The sequence below is a fragment of the Neophocaena asiaeorientalis genome, unplaced genomic scaffold (assembly GCF_003031525.2).
Source record: "Neophocaena asiaeorientalis asiaeorientalis breed wild unplaced genomic scaffold, Neophocaena_asiaeorientalis_V1.1 scaffold192, whole genome shotgun sequence".
NCBI classification, from domain to species: Eukaryota; Metazoa; Chordata; class Mammalia; order Artiodactyla; family Phocoenidae; genus Neophocaena; species Neophocaena asiaeorientalis.
In genome coordinates this window covers 2,876,378-2,892,579 of record NW_020185326.1, presented here as the reverse complement: position 1 = coordinate 2,892,579, position 16,202 = coordinate 2,876,378, and the positions used below count along the sequence as shown (strand labels likewise).

General features: G+C 36.7%; 1 protein-coding gene across 3 annotated transcripts in view; it reads left to right on the top strand.

Moving 5' to 3' along the window:
* Positions 1-16,202, top strand: part of STX17 (syntaxin 17) — a 95,636-nt gene that overhangs the window by 56,381 nt on the left and 23,053 nt on the right. For all 3 annotated transcript variants that reach the window (XM_024734396.1, XM_024734397.1, XM_024734398.1), the window contains exons 4-6: positions 5,931-6,156; positions 13,466-13,581; positions 13,660-13,710. In XM_024734396.1, the coding sequence (XP_024590164.1) occupies positions 5,931-6,156; positions 13,466-13,581; positions 13,660-13,710 (393 nt within the window). The remainder of the gene's footprint in view (positions 1-5,930; positions 6,157-13,465; positions 13,582-13,659; positions 13,711-16,202) is intronic.

Here is a 16,202-nt window from a genome sequence, read left to right as displayed (position 1 = left end):
GCCTTTCTGCTAATGGGTGGGGTTGTGTTCCTGTCTTGCTAGTTGTTTGCCATAGGATGTCCAGCACTGTAGCTTGCTGGTCATTGAGTGAAGCTGGGTGCTGGTGTTGAGATGGAGTTCTCTGGGAGATTTTCGCCGTTTGATATTATGTGGAGCTGGGAGGTCTCTTGTGGATCAGTGTTCTGTTGGCTCTCCCACCTCAGAGGCACAGCACTGACTCCTGGCTGCTGCACCAGGAGCCTTTCATTCACACAGCTCAGAATAAAAGGGAGATAAAGTAGAAAGAAAGAATTAGTAGAAGAAAGAAAGAAAGAGAAAAGGGAGGGAGGAGTGAGGGAAGGATAAAAAGAAGATAAAGTGAAATAAAATAAAATAAGATAAAATACAAAAAAGTTTTTAAAATAAAAAAATTTTTAAGAGAAGAAAAAGGAAAAAAAAATTAAAAAAAAAAAAAAACAGACGATAGAACCCTAGGATAAATGGTGGAAGCAAAGCTATACATACAAAGTCTCACATAGAAGCATACACATACACACAAAAAGAGGAAAAGGGGAAAAAATCATAAATCTTGCTCTCAAAGTCCACCTCCTCAATTTGGGATGATTCGTTGTCTAAAGGAGGGAAGGAGGGAAAGAAAGAAAGAAAGAAAAGTAAAATAAAATAGAAGTTATTAAAATAAAAAATAATTATTAAGGAAATAATTTAAAAAAAAAAAACAAAAAAAAACCCGGATGGATAGAACCCTAGGATAAATGGTGGAAGCAAAGCTATAAAGACAAAATCTGACACAGAAGCATGCACATACACACTCACAAAAAGAGGAAATGGGGAAAAAATAATAAATCTTCCTTTCGGAGTCCACCTCCTTAATTTGGGATGATTCGTTGTCTATTCATGTATTCCACAGATGCAGGGTACATCAATCTCACGCACCAGGAAACAAAAGAGGGAAGAAAAAGTCTCTTGCCTCTTTGGCAGGTGCAGACCTTTCTCCAGACTCCCTCCCGGCTAGCCGCGGCGCACCAACCCCCTGCAGGCTGTGCTCACGCCGCCAACCCCAGTCCTCTCCCGGCACTCCGACCGAAGCCGAGCCTCAACTCCCAGCCCCGCCCACCCCGGCGGGTGAGCAGACAAGCCTCTCGGGCTGGTGAGTGCCGGTCGGCACCGATCCTCTGTGCGGGAAACTCTCCGCTTTGCCCTCCGTACCCCAGTTGCTGTGCTCTCCTTCCCGGCTCCAAAGCTTCCCCCTCCGCTACCCGCAGTCTCCGCCCGCAAAGGGGCTTCCTAGTGTGTGGAAACCTTTTCTCCTTTGCAGCTCCCTCCCACTGGTGCAGGTCCCTTCCCTTTCCTTTTGTCTCTGTTTATTCCTTTTTTTTTTGCCCTACCCAGGTACGTGCGGGGCGGGGGGGGGGCGGTTCTTGCCTTTTGGGAGGTCTGAGGTCTTCTGGCAGCGTTCAGTAGGTGTTCTGTAGGAGTTGTTCCACGTGTAGATGTATTTTTGGTGTATCTGTGGAGAGGAAGGTGATCTCCACGTCTTACTCTTCCGCCATCTTCCCCAGCAATCTTCTCACGTATCTTTTCAAATTAATGTTTTTTGATTTTTTTGGATATATATCCAGGAGTGGAATTGCTGGGTCATATGGTAGTTCTATTTTTATTTTTTTAAGAAACTTCCATACTGTTTTTCACAGTGACTGTACCAAATTACATTACCACCAACAGTGTACAAAGATTGTGTACTGTATTTTTAAATGATATTCATTCTTTTCTACAATCTATATTTTGCCTTTTATGGTTTCCGGTTATCTCCTGAATTTTCAAGCTTGATACTTATATCTTGGAACAAAATAACCATAGTTTTATAAGTTACATTTGCTAATTCCCGTTAGATGTCCCTTTGGATGTTTCAGTTGTCTGTTGTTTCTGCTGTTTCTTCATTATGTTGTGTATGTCCTCATGTGCTTGATTGTCTTTGGTGGACATTATATTTGAAAAATTATTTATGGAAGTTATTGATAGCTAGGTGTGACGTTATTTTCCTCCAGAGAGGATGTTCATTTGCTTCTTCTAAGCCTCTGGGGTACTAACTTCCAAGATTATCTTTATACTATTTCAGAGATATTTATGTTAGCTACACAAAAGACGGGAAGCCAAACTGCAGTTCATGCAAGGGCTGATTTATTTCAGGATCACCTGTGCTCCTAGGGTGCAATTCTTTTAAGATTCCAACCCAAGGTACCATAGTGCTTATCCGTAGCAGGTCCTGGCATTGGATATTTTACCCTGAGATTTGTGAGGCTGTCAAGGACTCTGGTAATCGGATACCCTCAAGCAAATGTGACCTAAATTCAGGACTCACGTCTCTGGATTTCCATCTTTGCCCAATTCTTGGCCTACAAATTTCTCGCTATCTTGTTTGCTTTTTTTTTTTTTAATAATAGTGTTTATTTATTTTTACTTGTTGACAGTTTGCTTTATTTATTTATTTATGGCTGTATTGGGTCTTCGTTTCCATGCGAGGGCTTTCTCTAGTTGTGGCAAGCGGGGGCCACTCACTATCGCGGCCTCTCTTGTTGCGGAGCACAGGCTCCAGACACGCAGGCTCAGTAATTGTGGCTCACGGGCCCAGTTGCTCCGCGGCATGTGGGATCTTCCCAGACCAGGGCTCGAACCCGTGTCCCCTGCATTGGCAGGCAGACTCTCAGCCACTGCGCCACCAGGGAAGCCCTTGTTTGCTTTTTTGATGCTTTTGAATTTATTTTTCTTTTGGTTTGTTTTGTGATTTATGTTGCTTTCATCTTTTTAAGTAGTCATTGATGGGAGGGTTATTTTAATTATCCAGCCTGCTATAGCCAGAAGCAGAAACACCTACTTTATATTCTTCACATATTAACTTTAGAGAGACTCTGTAGCTATATAGTAGCTGTCCAATATAGTAGCCCTTAGCCACATATAATTGTTGAGCACTTAAAATGTGGCTAGTTTGAATTGAGATGTGCTGTGAATGTAATATATATGCCAAATTTCTAAGACTGACTACAAATAAAATCATGTAAAATATTTTATTAATAATTTTTATATTGATTACATGTTGAAATGATAATGTTTTGGATGCATTGGGTTAAGTAAAATATATTAAAACGAATTCATCTCTTCCTTTTTACTTTTTTAATGTGACTGTTAGAAAATTTTAAATTACATAGTGTATGGCTTGCATTTATGGTTTGTATTGTATTTCTTTTGGATAGTATAGCTATATAGTAAAGTTGTTGAGAGCACATGCTCTATAGCCTGAACTTGATTCCTGGCTTTACTTTTTACTAGAAGTGTAATCCTGGGATATTTTCTTAATTTGCTTTTAATTTTCTCTTCTGTAGAATGAGAATAACAGTAATATCTATTTCAAAAATAAATTGTGAAGGTAAAACAAGATAAAGAAGGTAAAGCACTTAGTATAATGGACAACTTACAGTAGTGTTGATACAAATTTAGCCATTATTTGTGTTTTTGTTATTATAGTATCAGATTTTATAGTTAAATGGGTATTTTCTTTCTCTCCCTTAACATTTTTCCCTTCACCCATAGTAATAAAGGGTTCTTAAAGCTAGACACCGTAATTTGACTGGGGATGTAACATATGTACAGATTCTATAAAAGGGGAAGAATATGTCAGAGGCAAATGCTCATTAGCTGCAGAAACTTCTTAATGCTTCTCCAAAGTAACATCGCCTAAAATACCTCTATGAACTATGTAGCAAGTACATAACCAAGTTATAACTGTAGTCCAGAAAGGAATCACACAGCCAAGAGGTGTGTAGGAGACAATATTTTTCCAGGACTTGAGAACTGGACTCTAGTCCTAATTCTGCCACCGTGTTCAGGTGGACTCTAGTTTCCATATTGTAAAATTGTGAAGTTGAATTGAATGATCACATAAGCCCCTTAGGGTTCCATGAATTTTACATCTAAAATGCTTATGTATCACGTATTTCTAATCCACAGTCCAATTATCTTTAGGTTTTCCAACTCACATGGGGATGATAAGAGTGGACATAAAGTTAAATGAAGCATTGAGTCATGATAGCATAGAGGTACAACTTTTTGATTCACCCACAATATCTTACAAGATGCTCTAGGTGGTAGCTAAACTATTTTTTTTTTCAGAGTTAGCTTTAATTTTAGTAGAATACAATAGATACTTTAGATTGTATTAAGGTACCATATAGCTAGGAATTATGGTTATAGTTTAATAGAAAGGTTGCTGGACTTGTAAGAATACCTGGGTTTTAACCTGAGTTTTGCTGCTAGATAATTAAGTAAATCCTGAACAAATTTTGTTTTGATTTCTCTATGTGTAATAATGTGGAATGTAATAATATGGACTACATCACCTCACTCAAAGTAGGCACTTGAAAAATTTAAGAAATCAGTACTTTTTCTTCTGTCTCCTGTACAGGATTTGCATTAGTGTCTGTGAAAGTACATTAGGGGAAAAGAATTTAAAGTATTATATGACTAGAGATCTATAATTTTAAATAAGCATCGTATATAGATCATTCTTACAAGTTCTGTTTAATTGTAAAAGAATAATTGGTTTTTATGTTTTTCAAAGTCTAGACCACTGAAAAAGATGAAAAGCTCCTCAGTTTATTTTATGGAGCTAGCACAAACTTAAACCTATTAGAATAAGTTTAAACCTAGTGAAGATAGTATAGACACACACACTGTTCATGTGTGCATCTATGCACACACACACACATTCACATACTCATACAGATGTACTAAAATTCCAAATAAAATATTAGCAAATTGAATCCCACAGTATATTAAAAAATTGTATATATTGACCAAGGAGGGTCTATCTCAGAAATATTAAAATGGCCCTATACCATGAAATTTGCCCATAATTTATTATATCAACATTAGAGAAAAATTTATAAATTATGGCAATAGGTGATTTTTAACAGCAGAGAAGATCATTTCATAAAAATCTAGCAACTTCAGAGAGCAATTCAAAGTAAAACAACAGTGAGATAACATGTAGTACTGGCAGTATATGGGGAAATGGGAACTCAGACTTTAGTGGTAGTGTGAGTTGTTAAGCCTTTTGAGGAAGAACTGATAATAGCTACTGAAATAAAGATACATATTATCCTTTGAGTGAGTACTCTAACTTTGGGGAATCATTCCTACAAATGTAGTATAATAGTATATGCTAGAACACTAATATATACTGTTACCATATATTAGGGTTTATAGTCTAGTACATTTGTTTCATAGTTTGTAATAACTAAAAACTGGAAACAACATGAATGACTTTAATCACTGGAGGGAGTGATCGAATAAATTATATTACATCAGTACTATGGAATATGGTACAGTCATTGACCAGGAGGGATATCCATTATGATATTGTTAAGTTGGGGTGTGGAAGTTTGTCAAATGTAGATTATTGTGCATAATGTAATTTGTTTTTTATAAAAAGAAAAGCTGTATATGCTAATGTTTGTATGAGCAATAAGTATGTGAAAGGACTGAGTTAAGAGAAGTGGTAGGATTGGTGAAGTGGGGAAAACTAACACAACATTGTTAATCAGCTATACTCCAATATAAAATAAAAAGTCATTAAGTTTTTCTTGATGTGTTTCTGCAGTGTTTCATTTGTTATGAAGAGCATTTGTTACCTTTGTAATAATCACATTTAATGAAGGAAAAAATGCTAAATAAATTCAGAGTATGAGGATGTGAGTTCTAAAGAAGCTGGATTTGGCCAGAGACATGAAAAAAACAGAAAAGTATTAATACATACTGTCTGTTGTAAAGAATACTTCTGATTTCCATTGAAAGCCATTATCACAAATTACCTCTGAAAATAAAGATATTTTATATTAAGAGATGGTGGCTTTAAAGATTTTTTTTTTCTTTTACAGCAACTCCGCTCCAATATCCGAGAAATGGAGAAGCTTTGTTTGAAAGTCCAAAAGGATGACCTTGGACTTCTGAAGAGAATGATAGATCCTGTTAAAGAAGAAGCATCAGCAGCAACAGCAGAATTTCTTCAGCTCCATCTGGAATCTGTAGAAGAACTTAAGAAACAATTTAATGATGAAGAAACTTTATTACAGCCTTCTTTGACTAGATCCATGACTGTTGGTGGTAATGTACTAAGTCTTATTCTTGATCATAGTATAGTAATGCAGTTAATTAAGTTTACCTCCTTGTATTGATATTGCAGATTATATATAAATCTCCAGGGATCACCTCCTAGTCCAGTATGCTGAATTCTTGGACCCTGAGTGTGCTTGGAATTGCATATCCTAAAAGTTTTACAGGGTGAAAAAATTGAGGCTATGCTGTATAGTGAGGAACTTAAAGGCTTCAAGCACCTATTTGTGCATATATTAAAAATAAATTTTAAAATATTTCCTAAGGAGAATGTCATCCTTGTCTGCAGAGTACTCCTCCCTCATCTCCAGGTGCGGGGGTGGCCTAGGCAGGCATGCTTCTTTCTTAGGCGTTCTGGTTTTCAGAGGGCATGTTAGATCTGTCTCCCAGAAAAGTCTGCATTGGGGGTCATGCCATTAACTTTTATGAAGTGATACTCTAAGAAAGAGGCCAATGAAACTTGTCATGATAACTCTTCTAAGGATGTAATTGATAATTGTTGATTGCATTGTATAATGTCTGTGTAAGGAACCCTGAAAAAAATTCTTTGTTTAATAGGTAGTAGTACTTCAAAGCAATTAATCTTCTTTTTTTTTTTTTTTTTTTTTTTTTTTTGTGGTACACGGGCCTCTCACTGTTGTGGCCTCTCCTGTTGCAGAGCACAGGCTCCGGACGCGCAGGCTCAGCGGCCATGGCTCACGTGCCCAGCCGCTCCGCGGCATGTGGGATCTTCCCGGACCGGGGCACGAACCCGTGTCCCCTGCATCGGCAGGTGGACTCCCAACCACAGTGCAACCAGGGAAGCCCCAATTAATCTTTTTTATTCTTCTGGGTATTGAATGGCATCACTAATAAGATTTCTCTACTTGAATTGTTTACTGGAATACTTAAATCTAAATTTTTTAATTTGCAAAAGCCCAAATTTTGAACTTTCCTGGCTTTGTTTTATAATTGCTGTCCTTGTATTTCCATTTTTGTTTTAGAGTTTCTCTTTTTAATTTATGCCATCTTATTACAGTTTATATATGTTCTAAGCCACCTTAAAACTTTATGGAAAGGATGCGGTATAAATAAATTACAAATTAGAATACAATCTGAGAGATGTTACAGATGACCTGTTTTCCTCTTTTTATTTACCTAGGAGTTAGGAGGTTCCTGTATCACTCCCTGTCTCCAAAACCAGATTATTTTTAACGCTGTATTTTCAGTGCTAATGATCCAGTTTTACAGGGAAATTTTTTTTTAAAATACAAGAAACATTTAGGCCATCATCCAGAGTTTCTGGGTAATCTTGCTTTTATTGCCTCCTTAGTACCTAAGCACATAATACATAGTACTTGGCACATAGTGGATTATTAATAAATGTTTTAGAAATATGAATGAATAAACATCTTTTTAGAGACAATTTTATAATTTCAGATGTGCTCTAATCACTTCACTCTGTCGATAACCACTACCTAGCAACACTGCCTAAAGTGTTGTTCTGGGGAGAAGGAAATGTTAGCACTCAACCTTGGTCGAAGAGTGTTTGGGAAGAATGCTTTTTGATAGTTTGTAGTTACTGTTTACATCATCTTGTTCATATGTAATTGTCACCTCCATAATGATGCAGCTGAATGCTGTTCTTACCATGTAGTGCAAACCTATACTTTATGTTTGTATATAGAGAAACTGGGCCTTATAAGCTCCAAGAGATTAAGGAGTCATCTTATCTACCAGACATTGTGACAGTTGTGATGACAGTAATAACACTGATAATGTTGGATTTTCTTGTAAGAGTCACTGGCATCAGTCTCTTCTGCTATTTAGGTTTTTTTTTGTTGTTGCTTTGTTTTTTTGGAGTTTTTTTGCGGTACGCGGGCCTCTCACTGTTGTGGCCTCTCCCGTTGTGGAGCACAGGCTCTGGACGCGCGGGCTCAGCGGCCATGGCTCACGGGTCTAGCCGCTCCGCGGCATGTGGGATCTTCCCGGACCGGGGCACGAATCCACGTCCCCTGCATCGGCAGTCGGACGCCACCAGGGAAGCCCTGCTATTTAGTTTGCTATCACCAGCAATTCCTTAGCAAACAAAACTTTTGAGTTCTATTTAAGTATTCTAGCTTTCATTTGCATTTTAGTATTGCATTGTTTGTGTTTCTACCAGTAGGATTGTTTGGGCTCAACAAGTTTGGGTTTATATGTCATCAGAGGAATTGGGTGATTATTAGAAAAAGGTAGTTTACCCAGTTTGCTGGCAATTAACTTTCTCTGTAGGGAGCTGACTGGTGTTAAAAAAAAAAATGTTGGCAAAATTTGAGGAAGCATGTGTACGGAGGAAGTGAAGAAGATTGGGGCAGAGCCAGAGGATAAGGGAGAAGAAATAGGTGAAATTTGTTTTCCAACTCTGTTGGTTCTCAAACTTCTCAATTCATGGAATACCAAATTAGCTAAAGAACTAATCACTTGCCACTGAGAGAAACTACAAAATTAACTCTCTGCATCTAGTGCTGATTTAATTGAAACAGTCATTCTATTTATAAAATCAGATACCTAAATTATACCTAAAACAGTGTGTGTAGTTTCAAATTCTGAACTGTCTGCTGGTCAGATTGTGCTTTGACTTTGAATCCATTGCCAACATTAGCAGTTAAAATTAACTGTCTCACCCAATGCCTGAGTATTTCACCAAATGTGAAGTTTCTGCTAGGTTGTGTTAAATCCATAAATATTATTAACAAGTAATTGAGAGGGTGGGAAAGAAGAATAATGAAGAGAGAGCAACTAATACATAAGACTTTAATAGTGGGGTAAGAACTGGGTTTGCTCCATGTGTGGTCTTCTTCTAGCTGTAGACTCTTTTCTGTCATTCTACATGTTTTTATACTGTGCTCTCTGTTTTTTTCTTATTTTTGCTTTAGGTACTCATAATAGTAATGACAGCCTATACAGAAAATATATGTTTGATTTGCACAGAAATTAAGTGCCTTAAAATACTTTTTCCTTTAAAAATTCAATCTGATTATAAATAAATTGGTTGGAAACATCAAGATTCAGGAGCAATGTTGCCACATTTCCATGACTGAGATCAAAATACAAAAATAGTTTTTCATTTACAGATAGAAATAACAAGTAGAATAGAATGTTTTATGTTCTCTGGAGAATGAAAGAAGCTTATTAAGTTTAGGGGGAAGCTGTGATGATTTTGCTGTTTCTTTTGTCCAGTTTCTGAGAGTTCCTAAAGCAAATCTTCTCTGCCGATCTTGCCTGATCTGAGAAACTCCCTTCTTTCTCTCCTGTGTGTCTATTTCATTTTTAGCCTATTGCCTCCCACCAAGAGAAGTGATGAGCCTACACATTTGTTTTGTATTTAGAAAGGTGTATCAAGGCATACAGAGCAAACCAGTGCTTCTCTCTATCTTTCTTTCTTACTCCCCATCCAGCACACACACTTCATCAGTGCAATAGAAACAGAATCTTATTACATTTTAAACAAATATTCACAAAAGGAAAGAATCCAACCTTAAAACTGCTGGGAACTTCAGACCAGCATATTGAATTTAATGAAATATTAGATATTATCACAGGTATATATATACATTTGTATTGAACAGTTTTGTAAATCATGTAGATGCTTTTGTATATTATTCAGAAGGTGTGTTTTATATTGGTTTTAATATTCTTAAAAATTCTCCTCTGCAGCTTAGTTAAGCCATGACTTAGAAATCATCTTATTTCAATGGGTAGGTTTATGTAGATGATCAGTAAAATAATGTCACTATGTTAAAGCTGTTAGAACATGAAAGAATTCAGGAAATGCTTTTGAATTAACTTAGATTTATAATGGAACTTTTTCTAATGTAGTAAAATTTAGTAGAAATTCCTTAGATATGTGTTGTAATTCTTACTGGAATCATTGCCCTTCGTGATGTATGGAGAAAGGTCGGGGGGCAGAGAGAGAATATGTTTAGACACATAGAGAGAAAGGAGGAGTCTTATGTCCATGTTATTAAGCTTATTTTTCACATGAATTAAAAATATCTTAATGTTTATTTGCGTTTATAGTCAATAATGTTTTATAAATAGAATTTGAAAAACACTGGTGAGTGATATGTATAGTCCACGTGCCCTTTACGCTTGCAGTTGTTTGCAAGTGGATGGAACTGAGATTGTTATGTCCTATAAAACAATAGCAATTTTGACTTCTGTGGACAGGATAAGAACTCCTTAGCCATCTTTCCTGCAGCTATAATCTATCTCTGTGTTTTGCCTCATCATGTCTGTAGCAACTTGTAAAAGTTCAAAGTCAATGGATGATCACTGAGATATAGTGATTTTTAATACAAGCTGGAATAAATGAATTATGGAAGTTGTAGAAATTAAAAGATTCCTTTCTCAATTGTTAGTCACGCCTCGAATTGATTAGTGATGTTCCGAGTTGTAAGTTTACAGCAGGATTTTCCATGGAAGAGAACAGATTTCTTTGTTCTAAGACTCCATTTGAACTAAGATGCATACGCAGTTTGGTTTCAAGTGAAACATAAATGACTTAAACATTTTTTATTTTTTCACTGAGGGAAATCTTTTGTGTTTGCTTCAAATGTCAAACATTTCCCATCCCTTCATTTTTTAGGTCAAGAATTTACATAATCAAGATAATAATAATTATTTTGTTATACATCCTGGCATATTTCATTGGAATCTTCTCTAACAGAATGAAGATTATGGCTTAAAAAAAATCTTTTGAGTGGTATTATGTTTATAAAGTTCTGCTTTACATTTGATCTGTTAATGATAACAGTTATCATTATTCATCATCCTATTAAATAAGTTGGGAGCTCTTATTACAAAAGCAATATTAAGTAGAAGAAAGATCTTAGAGTAATTAATTACTTTGAGAAGTATTTTTATGTGATAACTTAAGACAGGGTAAATAACTCTTTTAAGCATTTGTAAAAATCAGAGCTTTTAAAATGTTGGATATTTGCTATATGTTGTAATGTAAAACATATTTTGTATTTGAAGTTTTTGCTCTTCCTTTAAGGTAGGGAAATGTACTCATTTCAGTGAAGATTCAAAATTAAAAGAACACTGTCAATTCTAATAAGCCTACAAGTTAACTTTTAATCAACTGACTGTGCCCTTCCTAAACAATTCAGATGGGTTTTTTTCCTCAAGAGGTAAAACATTCTCAAATTTTGAAAGTAAAATAGTAATGCAGTTTTATAAAATACCACTTTTCTATTGTATGTCTTTTACTTATGCTTTGGCAAGACCAGACTGCTGATTTTATATTAAGCTATATTGGTTGTTGGTGTTTTTTTTGAGGGCCTTTTTCATGCTGGTCTCTCCACCTAGAATTTATATTCCTATCTTCTTAGGCTAGTAGAAAAGATCACCTTTTTTAGTTTGGTGCACACCACACCAAACTAGGTCAGATGCCACCCCCAGCTTGAAACTCCCATAAATACTATATGTATCTATATTTAGCTAGATATCAGTGCACTCTCTTATTGTTTTAGGATTGTCTCTTTGTATGTCTTCTCTGCTAGAATATAAGTTCCTTGAGAGCAGATACTTTGTATTCACTTTTTTTATCCCTGGTACTCAACACAATACATAATGGGTGCTCAGAAAATATTAAAGTGGTAGGTGTTTTGAGCTTGCAGTAAGGAAGACAAAGGGAAGTAGACCTTCAGATCTCTTCTTTCCATTTCCACTGCCACTATCCTAGAGCACACCATCATCATTTTGCACCAGACACATTGAAAAGCCTCCCAACTGGTTTTTCACTCTTTAAGTTTTCACCTTTGAACTCCATCCTTAATCTGTTGTTCACACTACAGCTGTGGTTACCTTTCTAAATCTGAAATCTGATTATGGCACCCTCAGCTTCCCAATAGTCTCCCACTCCTTTTAAAAGTTCCATATTGATCTTAAGAGAAAGACAAAACTCTTTAATATAGTTTACAATGCCATAAATGATGTCATCTTAGATTTCCAGCCTCAACCTTTGCTTTCTCTTGTCATAGTCTATGCTTCAGTTATACTGACTCCTTTCAGTTCCCAAACTTATGCAAATATTATTCTCCCTGGCCTGAATACTTTCTCCTTCCCCCTCTACCCTTGTCCCAGTTCAGCTATATAATTTCTGTTCATCCTCAAGCTTCAGCTTCAGAACCTTCTCAGACCACTCTTCCTCCACAAGTCTAGGTTAAATACCTTTCTTTGGTGCTCACATAGCATTCCATGCTTACCCATATCATAGTTCTTATCAGACTATAGTGAACTTGCCTGTTAACATGTCTATATCACACATTATATAGTAAGTTCCAGTAACAATAGTGGCAGTAGCAGTGACAGTAATAGTAACTATTAACCACTTGTTCTTAATAGATAAGCCAGCCACAGTGCAAAATAAATACCACCTCATTTTACAAATGAGGAAAATCAGTCAAAGAGGTGAAATACCTTCCCAAGTCAAAGAGCTAGTAAATAGCCAAACTAGGATTCTAACCCAGATCATTCTGACTAGGCCCATACCCCTAACCACTATGACTTGGAACTGTTTTGTGATTTACCTTAGCACACTGATTGGCATATAGTAGGCATTTAATAAATATCAGTTTAATGAATGGATTGGTAAAACCAATAGAAGGAAATAAGAAAGACTTGAAAGTGGAGTTTGGAGTATAAATTAATTCATCTTTATAGCAGTGTTTAATGAGGAAAGCCTTAATGGGTTGATGACTTTTTAAAATCCAGAAATGACATAGAAACAGTGGAGGCATGGGCCAGAAAAATTACTCTGAGGAGAAGGATGGCAATATGTACAAAAAGATACATATGGTAAGAGATGTTAGTTTGATGACAAATTTATTGTTACCAAAAATGACTGATTTTCATTGCTAAAAATACATCACTTCCCTACTTTTAAAATCTTGTGAATCTGATGTTTATTACTAAAATAGCCAAAGAAATGTTAATGATTTAGCAATGAAAAGTGTTAAACATATCTACTGGGTATCTCTTCATAGAACATTGGCCAAATAGAATAGTTCTACTTTGTGCTACTTCCACATCTAGCCCTAGTTATTCAGATTGGGTAAGTTGTATTTGTAGCAATTTTTTTAGATGACTTTGTAGAATAATTAAAGAAAAAATACTTGTTAACTAACTTGCCTATAGATATATAATCAATTTACTTTTAGCCTAAATTCTGTTAGTTAGCATTTCACATGGTAGTTGTTTTATGGAATTGATTCATTCTACCGTCTTTCTAACAAAGCAGATAAACTCTAAACATGAGGCTATGTTCATCCAGGAACATTTCACACTACTGAAGATGAAGCTGATCCTCAGAGTATGACTCAGATATATGTGTTGCCTGAAATTCCTCGAGATCAAAATGCTGCAGAATCATGGGAAACCTTAGAAGCGGTATGTTAAAAATGATTTTCCTTTTGGTAGCTGTGAGGCATGAAAGTAAGTAACTTCCTCTTTCTCTTTCTTTTTAAGGACTTAATTGAACTTAGCCAACTGGTCACTGATTTCTCTCTCCTAGTGAATGTAAGTATATAACTGTTTTTGGCTCAGAGATGTTAGATTAATAGGATAAGAGACTTTTATCAATCACTAGGCTTCTGATCAGAATTTTAATACAATTTACCATTTTTTAAAAATTAAGGCTCTTTATTCTTTTTTTAAAAATTAATTTTTAATTTTTGTCTGCGTTGGGTCTTCGTTGCTGCGCGCGGGCTTTCTCTAGTTGCAGCAACCGGGGGCTACTCTTCATTGCAGTGCGCAAGCTTCTCATTGCAGTGGCTTCTCTTGTTGCGGACCACGGGCTCTAGGCACGCGGGCTTCGGCAGTTGTGGCACGTGGGCTCAGTAGTTATGGTGCGTGGGCTTAGTTGCTCTGCAGCATGTGGGATCTTCCCGGACCAGGGCTCGAACCCATGTCCCCTGCATTGGCAGATTCTTAACCACTGTGCCACCGGGGAAGTCCTGAATTTACAATTTTTAAGACTGGTATTGAGCCATGGACAGAAGTCTAACTGTCCTCAAATCCCAGTTCAATTAAAAAAAAATTTTATTAAGCACTTTTTACACAAAAGGTACTTGGTATTGGGGTTCTGACAAGGTTGGATATAGAAATAAATGAAGCCTGCTGTCTGCCTTTAAGGATTTACAGTGGGTGGCCATAAGGTTGGACTCACCCAAAACTGAAATTTCAAGCATTATTGCTAAATGCAAAAATAAGGTGTGAAAAGAAGTATTATTGGCTCCAAGGAGAATTGTTTAATTCCAAGGGAGGGAGCCAGGGGTTGTGACATAGAAGCATTAAGGATAGTGTCACAAGATAGGTAGCATTTGCTTGAGCCTTGGAAAATGAGTAAAATTTCCACAGGAGGGAATGAGGGGGTGCATTTGAAGACATCTAAACAAAAACATGGAGTAAAGAAGGGTATAGCCTTTCAGGAATGACAAGAACTACAGTGTAACCAAAGCATAAGATACCATGGGCAAACTAAGCAAGGAGATTGAGATGCCATTGAAGGCCATACCAAAGAATTTGAACTTTACTTTGTAGGTATCAAGGAGCCAGTAGATTTTTGAGCAGATTAGAGTGATGTGATAGCCTGTGCTTCAGAAAGATCACTGTTAGCAGTGTGAATAATAGCCCTAGGGAAGAGGAGATTATAGGTGGAAGGACCTTAGGAATCAATTGCAGGAGTTTAACTGAGAGCATGGCAATACAAGTATAAAGATAAAAGATAGCTGAGAGGTATTTCTGGGGTAGACTTAGTAGGAATTGGAGGAAGATGGAAGAGTCAAAGAAAATAAACATTAAGGCTTTATTCTGCGTAACCGGGTAGCCAGTGATACTATTAACATAGACTAGGGAACATAAAGTAGATTTGGTGGGAAAGATAGAACAGATTTTGTCATTATTTTTATAAGTTATTCTTATTTTTCCTTCCCAGGAATTGTGGGAAGGGGTGTGTGTGTGTGTGTGTGTGTGTGTGTGTGTGTGTGTGTGTGTGTGTATACGTATGTATATACAGGTGCAAGTCTGTTTCTGCGTATGCTTCTGTCTGGGTTTAGTTCATTGTTCTTGATCAAACCATGATTTAGGGGTTGTACATCTTTGAGTTATGGTTTCCCTGACATCTGGCTTTAAATTAGAAGAAGTTCCTAGATCATACAATCTCAGAATTGTCCTTTTGGAAAGGACTTAGGAGGCCTACTAATCTAATCCTTCTACTCTTGCACCAACTTCTCAAATAGATGATCTTTTGCCTCTTTTTGAACAATAACAGTGCAGGGATACAACCATTCCATCTGGAGTCTCTAACTCTTAGAAGTTTTTTCTTATGTAAAGTAAACTCTACCCTTAATAACTTCCCTCTAGTACTTTTGCCCTCTGGAGCCATATCCTGAGAAAGTTTGGTCTTTTTACCATATAAAAGTTTTTCACCACAGCCAACATAATACTCAGCGGTGAAAAGCTGAAAGCCTTCCCACTAAAATCTGGAATAAGACAAGGATGCCCACTCTCACCACTTCTAATCAACATAGCATTGGAAGGCCCAGCCACAGGAATCAGACAAGACAAAAATAAAACATATCCAAATTGGAAGAGAAGTGGTAAAATTGTCAGTGTATGCAGATGACATGTTATGTCGATGGGTATTTAGGTTGCTTCCATGTCTTGGCTATTGTAAATAGTGCTGCTATGAACATTGGGGCGAATGTGTCTTTTCACATTACAGTTTTCTTCAGATATATGCAGAGGTGTGGGATTGCTGGACCATATGGCAACTGTTTTCAGTTTTTTGAGGAACTTCCATGCTGTTTTCTAGAGTGGCTGTACCAATTTACATTCCCACCAGCAGTATAGGAGGGTTCCCTTTTCTACACCCTCTACAGTATTTGATATTTGTAGACCTTTTAATAATGGTCATTCTGACCGGTGTTAGGTGGTACCCCATTGTAGTTTTGATTTGCATTTCTCTAATAGCGATATTGAGCATCTTTTCTTGTGCCTATTGGCCATCT